This window comes from Marmota monax, unplaced genomic scaffold (genome assembly GCF_021218885.2).
Source record: "Marmota monax isolate L192 unplaced genomic scaffold, Marmota_monax_Labrador192_F-V1.1 WCK01_AAM20220418_F8-fsc00014, whole genome shotgun sequence".
In the NCBI taxonomy this organism is placed as follows: Eukaryota; Metazoa; Chordata; class Mammalia; order Rodentia; family Sciuridae; genus Marmota; species Marmota monax.
In genome coordinates this window covers 10,938,992-10,948,299 of record NW_026695222.1, presented here as the reverse complement: position 1 = coordinate 10,948,299, position 9,308 = coordinate 10,938,992, and the positions used below count along the sequence as shown (strand labels likewise).

At 47.7% G+C, this 9,308-nt stretch overlaps 1 protein-coding gene across 2 annotated transcripts in view; it reads left to right on the top strand.

Annotated features, from left to right (window-relative positions):
- The first annotated feature begins 7,025 nt into the window (after window positions 1-7,025).
- Window positions 7,026-9,308, top strand: part of Stk35 (serine/threonine kinase 35) — a 40,926-nt gene continuing 38,643 nt past the window's right edge. For both annotated transcript variants that reach the window (XR_006849487.2, XM_046433428.2), the window contains exons 1-2: window positions 7,026-7,366; window positions 7,959-8,559. Coding sequence is in view for 1 of the 2 variants with exons in the window: in XM_046433428.2 (XP_046289384.1) it covers window positions 7,061-7,366; window positions 7,959-8,559 (907 nt within the window). In the remaining variant the exon portion in view is untranslated. The remainder of the gene's footprint in view (window positions 7,367-7,958; window positions 8,560-9,308) is intronic.

The following is a 9,308-nucleotide window of genomic DNA, read 5'->3' as shown; positions in this document are numbered from 1 at the left end:
TACTCCACCTCTCCAATTTTCCCCAAATAATTATACCATAATTTTTTGTGAAATCGATGTGCTGTTTTACATTATGACAATGTAATATTATTTCCAGCTGAGCACTGTAGTTTATAATGATTACAATGTTTTTCTTATAAATTGTTTTTGTTCCTGGGCTTTAATAATCACCTCATGTCCTATTTGCTTAGTTTCTTATGTAAACAGCTCCAATCCCTCCCCAGAATTTTTGCCAGGACTCAAATCCTCTGCAATTGCCTTAGCTTCATTATGCTCAGTGTAGGGAAGCATATTGGAAGGCAGTCATTCTCAAAGTGTTGTCCCAGGGACCAGCAAATCAACATCAGCATCACTGGGATTTGCTGGAAATGCAAATTATCCATCCTACCCCAGATGTACTGAATGAGCCAAGGGGCAGTTGGGGGGCCCAAAAGTCTGGCTTCAACCAACTCTCCAGGCAATGCCCAAGTTTGAGAAGCATTGATGGAAGAGTTAAGAGTTTGGATCCTCAAATTCAAGGCTACCAGAGTTCAAGTCCCAGTTATTCCATTCATCTGTGATGTAACAACATCCAAGCCTCGGTCTTCCTGTGCAGAAAACAGAGACACACTCTCTCCCACAGTTATTACCAGCAGCATGGTGTTAGGCGTCATGAGAAGTCCCAGCTTTCTCTTGGAGCCCTGCGAAATCCAGCTCCACTGTGGGAGGGGAGCTCTCCAAGATGGCTCAAGGCATCCTGCCCAGGGCCTTCTCACTTCCCCTCCACGAGGCACCACCTCCAGCTGGTCCTCAGCCCCTTGTACCCCTCCACCATCTGTGCTTCCTTAGCCCTCGCCCACCCTCAGCTCTGCTGCTAGGTCCTCCATCCCCGTGATGCTCAGTTCATGTCATCACCCCAACGCTCCTGCCTCAGTCCCCCAGCCTCTCAGGATGCCCAGCGGGGTCTCAGCACCGGCCCCCCTAGCTTCAATCTCTTCCACCCTCCTCGGTAGGCCTCACCCATTTCTCCCAGGCCCCACCCTTCTCTCCTGGCCCAGAGCCTGCAGCTTGACCCTGGAACCGGCCCATGGCTGCCTGCCTTTAGGTGTCCACAGCCCTGTTCAGCACGTGGATGGAGGGGGAAGAGGGCAGGGCCGGGTTACCAGCTCCACCCTCACTCTGCCTTCTCACTCTGGGGCAGTCCCCCCAAGTCCTTTAAGAAGGACTGCCTTACACTGTGCTGCTCCTAGACTGAAGATAGGAGCTCAGGCAATAGCAGAGGATTTGGGTTCTGGCCAAGAATCTGGGGAGGGATTGAATGGATTGGAGCTGTTGACATAGGGGGTGGGGAGGGGGAAATTGAACAGGAGGCACTTAACCACTGTGCCACTTCCCTGGCCCTTTTTATTTTTTTATTTTGAGACAGGACCTAGCTAAGTTGCATAGAGTATCATTAAATTGTTGGGGTTGGCCTTGAACTTGCAATCCTCCTACCTCAGCCTCCCCAGCCACTGGGATTATAGGCATGTACCACCAAGCCCAGCACAGGCAGTTCTTAAATAACAATCAATCTGAGCCTCAGCTGTCTCCTCCTTGAAAGGAGTGGCAATGGTGTCCAGCCACATCACCTCCCATGGAATTTGGTAGATGGTGAGTGCTCAGGAAACACCCAGTCCTTATCAGGGCCCCGCCTCATTTGGGGTCCCCACCACATCCCTCTCTCCTCGCTTCCCACTACTCTTGCCCCACTCAGTTCTAGGCCCACTGGCCTCTGTGCACATTCCTTCCCACTCAGGGCCTTTGCATTTGCTTTTGCCTCTGGCATGGAATGTTCTTAAGTAGATATGAATTTGGCACATTCTTTTACTAAAATCAGATCTCTGCTTAATGGTCACTTCCTTAAAGAGTTTTTCCCAATCCTTTTTTTTTTTTTCTTTTCCTTTCTTTTTTCTTTTGGCACAGGGAATTGAATTACCCAGCCCCTTGTTTTATTTTGAGGCAGGGCCTCACTCAGTTGTGAAGGCTGGCTTCAAACTTGTGATCCTTCTGCCTCAGCCTCCTGAGTCACTGGGATTACAGGCATGGGCCGCCACATCCAGCCTCCAAACCATCCATTATAAAATTGCACCCTCCCCGTTCCTGGTCATCCCTTTGCCAACTTTATTGTCCTTCATAGACAAATATTATGTGGGATTACATAATTCCAGTACTTTATTTTCTTTGTCAACTCAAACACAATCACTGAGTTTGGTCTTGTTCTTCCCCTTATATCAACTCTACAATTGCCTAGCACATAGGAAGGGTTAAAAATAAAGTTAGTTGAATGAATGACTTCTCTTAAATTCGGTATAGCCACTGTCTAATTCGATTTCAGTGATTCCTTTGGTATAAAGAGCACAGCTAACAGCCTGGCGTTCACACGGGCCCCTGTATACAGCAAACAGGCCCCCAGCACATGGGGGGCTTCCCTTCTGCATCCCAGGCCCACCAGAAGGGCCTAAAACCTTACTGTTTCTCTTCCTTTTTTTCTTATATTTCTTCAGTCACTAAATACCAGCTCTAGTCAAGAACCTGACACCATTTTTATGGACAGAGAAAAATGTAAAAGAGAGATTGTTATGAATAGTCAGTCTGCTTCCCTCAGGGAGGGGCTGTGGGGGTGGGGAAGGAAAAGCCTGCAGGCCCAGGCCCCACCCCAGCTGAGTAACCTTTTTAAAAATATTTTCCAGTTGTAGTTGGACACAATACCTTTATTTATTTATCTTTATGTGGTGCTGAGGATTGAACCCAGGGCCTCACACATGCTAGGCAAGTGCTCTACCACTGAGCCACAACCCCAGCCCCAGCTGAGTAACTTTTACCCTCAGTTTCTTCATCTTTAAAATGTAAGTACTTCTCAGAATTGTCTTGAGAATTCTTTGTTAATCCTTGTGGTGGATAGAAAATTTTCACAGGTGTTGGTTATTAATCATAATGGTGAATATAGGTTACATCTGTAATTCAAGCAAACCTAAAATAAGAAAATAACTCTCCTGGAACTTTATATACAATCTGTCAAAATTCCGGTAGAAAAAGTAACCAGAAAGAAAGATCCTGGGTCTGGTTCAACCTGTGGAATGAGGGGTGGCAGGTACAGGGTAAGGCTTCACAATGCAGACTGTGCCCTTAGGAACCTCTAAGTAGCTGATCACGGTGTTGCATGCCTGTAATCCCAGTGACTCAGGAGGCTGAGGCAGGAGAATCACAAATTCAAGGCCAGCCTCAGCAATTTAGCAAGCCCTGAGAAACTGAACTTAGTGAGATCTTGTCTCAAAATAAAAAGGGATGCGGATCTAGCTCAGTGGTCAAGCACCCCTGGGGGCAATCCCCAGTTCGAAAATAAAACAAGGTAAGACACAAGTGTTCACAGCCGAAGTTTTGTTTTGCTTTTTCACCTTTTAAACAAACTTTATTGTGGTACAACTTCAATCAAATTCCATTACCCAGAAAGTCACTTTGTGCCCCTTAGTCATCAATATCTGCCTGAAAGACAACCACTGATATGATTTCTGCCACCGAAGGCCATTGTCACCACTTTATATCAATAGAAACATAGAATATGTTATCTTTTCCTTTCATTTTAAAAATAACTTTATTGATGTGAAGTTGCAAAATCGAAGTACATAAGCTAAACTTAAGGGTACAATTTGGAGTGTTTTAACACACCCTGGAGACTGTCAACAATTAAGATAACAAAACCTATCCACTGCCCAACAGTCCAACAGCGCTTCAGGCGCTTTTGTTTTCTATCTTTTCCCCTCCCTCCCCACCCCACCCCTCTACTAAACTGCTTTCTGTCACTATAAATTAATTTGCATTTTCAAGAATTGCTTCTAGGGCTGGGCCGGTTGCATGCACCTGTAATCCCAGCAATTTGGGAGGCTGAGGCAGGAGGATCACAAGTTTGCAGACAGCCTTAGCAGTTTAAGAGACCCTGCCTCAAAATAAAACATAAAATGTCTGGGAGCTGGGCACAGTGGCACATGCATGTAACGCCACAGGCTCCAGAGGTTGAGAAGGATCACAACTTCAAAGCCAGCCTCAGCAAAGGCGAAGCACTAAGCAATTCAGAGAGACCCTGTCTCTAAATAAAATACAAAATAGGGCTGGGGATATGGCTCAGTGGCCCGAGTGCCCCTGAATTCAATCCCTGGCACCCCCTCACACTACCCCTCCAAAAGGGCTGGGGGATAGCTCAGTGGTAAAGAACCCCTGGGCTCAATCCTCAGTGCCAAACAAACAAAAAAGATTATATATAGAATCATCCATTAGGTACTCTTTTGCTCTTTTTGTTGAGTATCAATGTTTCATTACTTTTTTTTCCTTTATTGTATGAATATAACCACAATTTGTGCATTCATTTACTGATGAACATGGGAGGGGAGTGCCTTCCAGTTTGGGATTCTTATGCTCTTATGCGGAAAGCTGCTATGAATATTCTTAACCACATCTATTTGTGAATGTTAAGTTTTCATTTATCTGGGGTAAATATCAAGACATGGAATTGCTGGACTATAGGGTAAATATACATTGCATGTTGTAATAAACTGCCAAACTGTTGTTTTTTTTCCCAACTGGTTTACCATCTTACACTCTCACTAGTTGGCTGAAAATTACCATCAAACTTGTTCCTATCTCAGGGCTTTTACACTTGCTGTTCCCTATTCCTGGAAGAAACTTTCACTAGTTTTAGCATGGCTGGCCTCTTGAAATTTAGGTATCAACTCAAATGTCATTCCAAAGGGATGGTTATAAACTGAATTGTGTCCCCTCCCCCCCCCAATAAAATTTATATGTTGAAATTGCAACCCCTAGTACCTATGAAGTGGTCATATTTGAAAATTAGGTCTTTCAAGAAGTGATTACATTAGAATGAAGCTGTTGGTAAAAACATCAGGGTGAGGCTTCTTTCCTCAGAAAGACCACATGGGGACACAGCAAGAATTCAGCCATTTGCAAGGCAAGGAGGAAGGCTCAGGAGAAACCATATCTGCCCATGGATTTTGGATTTCTAGGCTCTAGAACCATGAGTACATAAATGTCATTTAAGCCACACAGTCTATGGTATTTTGTTATGGCAAGCCCTAAAAAGCTTATATAAGGTCTCCTGATCACCATTTCACAACCATTTTAACAAGAACTGTTTCAAGCTTTATTTATTTTTTGGATACAATTTCAAATGTCCACATAAAATTTAAGAATAGCAAAAAACTCTCACATACTTTCAACCAAATAATAAAATTTGTTATATTTTGCCACATTTGCACCTTCTCTTATATATATATATGTACATGCACATACATATATACATATATGTTATGTATATAATATGTATTTGTCCAAATGAGAATCATCAATTAATGCTAAAACCAGTAGATGAGAATCTAGTGAAGAACAGAATATTTAGTCTCAAAATATATTCCTCTAAAATACTTAATGTTACAAAGAGAAAATGCAAACTTATGGTGGAGAATCTCTGCAGACATAACTTTAACCAATGATCTAGGCTAATATCACCAATATTGGGACAAGCCAATGTCATGTGCTTCTTGATGTGAGGCACTGAGGACATAACCTTCTTTCAGTAAAATTCCTGTTGAAAAGTGCATATTCTGAATCTACTTGTGAGAAAATATCAGACAAATCCAATTTAGTGACATTCTACAAAACAGCCCGCCAGTACTTTCCAAAAATGTCAAGGTCATGAAAGACAAAGGAAGGCTGAGTAGCTAACTGCCTTGCCAGGATTAAAGCAAAGTAAAAGAGTCCTGACAATGGAATTCAAGTGATCCCAGGAAATAGCTATAAAGGGCATTCTTGCCACAATTAGCAAAACTTAAAATATGAGCCGGTGTATTAAATAAAAGAAGGTTCTGGTTAAAATTCCTGATTTTGATCTTTGTACTGAGATTGTATGATAATGCCTTTGCTCTTAGGAAATACAGAAAAACTATAAAGGGATAAAGGAATATAATGTCAGAAACTCTTGGTTTTAAAGAAAAAGGATGTATTATATACAGGATGCAAATATGGCAGACTATAACAACATTCTTCTGGTTGAAAAGTATATGAGAGTTCTTTACTAGTCTTACAATTTATGAATATGTTTGAAATTTTATCAAAAAATAAAAGAGCCTTTCAGTGAACACACTATCAGAAGTGGCTTGTCCACAGCTCTGTCACGCTTATTACTGGCCAATATTACATTGTGCGTTTAATACTTAATTTTTATTGTGCTCAAGACCTGTCCTGTTCTAGGTGCTTTAAGGGGATAAGCACTTTGAATCGTCCAACTCTTATAGATGAAAAGCAAAGACAGGAGGTTGATTAACTTGCCCCAAATAACCCAAGTGGTTTGTCTCCTCCAGTGGTGAAGAACTTCCATTAAGGCAGAGACTGTCTCTGACCTTTTCTCCGAGATTTAAAATGGTACATAGCACATTCGGTAAATATCTGAAGGTTTCAACTAACAAATACGGGGCACCTACTAGAGAATGGGGTACAAAGCAGTGATCAAAATATTTAAAAACCTGTGCCTAAATGGAGCTGCCATCCAGCACTGCTGGCCCACACCCAATTAACCACCACATTTCATTTGGTGGGAAGGCAGGCCCATTTTATTTTGCTGAGGAGGAAACTGAAGTTCAGGGTGGGGCAATGATTTGCTGGAGATCGCTGGGCTGGTAAGTAGGAGTGACAGTGAGCATTCCAACCCAGTTGGTTCCCAGGCCCGAGCTGGGAATCAATCAAACTAACGAATCCAATCATCCAATCAGTATTTATTAGGCACCAACCGCGGGCGGTTAGTCCTCACGCAGTTCTCGAGAGGAGAGGAGAGGAGAGGCGGTTGCGGTGCGCAGGCGGCTGCGTAGTCCCGGAGGCCGCCGCGAATCGCCGGAATTTGGCGCGTATTTTTTGTAGGTCGGGTGTTCTCGCCCGTGATTGGGCCCCGGCTTAGCGTCCCCGGGTGCGCTGGGTGGCGACGGCTGCGTCGACCTTGCCAAGACCTGGGCGGCGCAGAACTCGGCTGGCCTCCCGGGGGATGGGCCACCAGGAATCTCCACTGACCCGAGCGGCAGCAGGAGGTGCAGCTTATATAAAGAGGTTATGTAAAGGGCTCAGCTGGCGCGAACACGTGGAGAGGCACGAGAACCTGGAAGCCTGGGCCTCCCCCGCGAGCGCCCCTGCCACCACCGGCGCATCAGTGAGATCTGTCGTACGCCTCACTCGGGCCACCGCCTCCCGCGAAACTAGGTCCCGGAGGCAGCTCCGGCCCGGAACGGACCATCCCCAGGCAAGGGCTCCAGGGGGAAAGCGGGCCGCCCGGAAGTGGAACGGTGCCGGCCAGGTAAGGTCGGGCCCGGGGAGTAAAGGCGAGAGCCAGCTCTGGAGCTACCGCCCGCTGCCTTGGTGACTGGGGCGGGAAACGGGGTCTTCGGTTTGTCGCACTCCGAGAGGCCGAACTTTTAGTCCGTTTCCTGTACCCGGTGCCCTGGGGGACTTGGGTCGATCCTTTGGGCTCTGCTAGGTCTTAATTCAATGGACTGTTTACACCCGGGAGCGCACAAGGCAGGAGGCGGGGAGGGGGATCTCAAAGGAGACCAATCAGGGAAGAATATTTGAACAGTCAGAATCCCTCATTGAAGGCGCTTTTCATACATCGTGGAGGCTGCTGGTTCTTCTTTTTCCTATTCCTACCCGATAACTTAACGGAAAAAGCGGAAAGTTTTTGCTTTTCTTTCCGGTTCACCCTCTGAGCCACTGCTTGGTGGTTCCGTCTTTCCCGCTTTCCCCTCCCCTCCCCCGTTCAATCCCCGGCGGTGGCTTCTGTCTTAAAGGGGCCGCGGCGGCCGGTGGAGGAGGAGGTGGGACGCTCTGCGGCCTGCGCTCCTTGCCTCCCCGCCTCGTCCTAATCGTTTAACTGATTCTTTCGCCCACAGGTCACAATCCAAGGTCCCGCTCCTCCGCGTCCCGGGGCCGGACGGAGGGATGAGGCAGGGGGGTCCCGGGCAGCACCGTTGCTGCTCCCCCCGCCGCCTGCAGCCATGGAAACGGGGGAGGAGGACGGCGCCCGCAGAGGTACACAAAGCCTGGAGCGGAAAAGGCGAAGCCCAGTGCCGCGGGCGCCCAGCGCGAAGCTGAGGCCGGCGGCGGCGGCCCAGGCCATGGATCCGGTGGCGGCCGAGGTCCCGGGCGAGGCCTACCTGGCGAGGCGGCGGCCCGAGGGCGGCGGCGGGTCTGCGCGGCCGCGCTACAGCCTGTTGGCGGAGATCGGGCGCGGCAGCTACGGCGTGGTTTACGAGGCAGTGGCCGGGCGCAGCGGGGCCCGGGTGGCGGTCAAGAAGATCCGCTGCGATGCCCCCGAGAACGTGGAGCTGGCGCTGGCCGAATTCTGGGCCCTGACCAGCCTCAAGCGGCGCCACCAGAATGTCGTGCAGTTTGAGGAGTGCGTCCTGCAGCGCAACGGGCTAGCCCAGCGCATGAGTCACGGCAACAAGAGCTCGCAGCTCTACCTGCGCCTGGTGGAGACCTCGCTCAAAGGTAGGGACACCCCGGGCCCATGCAGGGCCGGGACGCCTGCCCTCCCTCCGGAGCGCCCGGCCGCACAGTCCCCAGGCCCCCGAGGCCCTGGTCCTGTCACCCTGGGCTCAGACACACCCTCCTTTCCCAGGCCCAGGCATTGGGAGGCCCTCTTATCCGTACTCTAGATCAGCCTCGGGCCCCTTATGGTAGTTGGCATTTTCATAATAAAAGCTCATTTAAACGCTGACCATTATCTTGGTACTTAGTGTGCCCATTTTATTTTTTAAATGTTTTCTACCTATAAGAGCTGATGGGGAGGGGTAGGGGTCTTGTTCTGAGTTGTTGGCAGAACTGTGTAGGGAGCGCCCTCACCCTCTAGGGTTTTTTTTTCCTTCTAAAGCAAAAAAGACTCTCTTATCCACCCTCTCTCTAGTTCCTGGTTTGTTGACATCCTCCAGCTCTGTCTCCCAAACTCTTGCATTCCTAGTCTGCGTTTTCCTCAGAGACCCCCCCGCCAGCCCTTCATCCCAGAGTAGTCAGGAAACCGGCTTGATTTTCTCTTATTAGTCTGCATGCCCCAGAAGACTTTAACTCCTATAGGGGGACCTAGAACTGTCAGATACAAGACACCGGCATCTTTCCCGCCTTTTTGCATTCTTAATCTTTTTCCTAACCTCAGAATCTGACTGGGAAGTAATTTTACTTATAAAGAAAATTAGGCTCTGTGGGACCAAAGAGCTTGTAGCCCTCCGGGAACAAGTAACCAG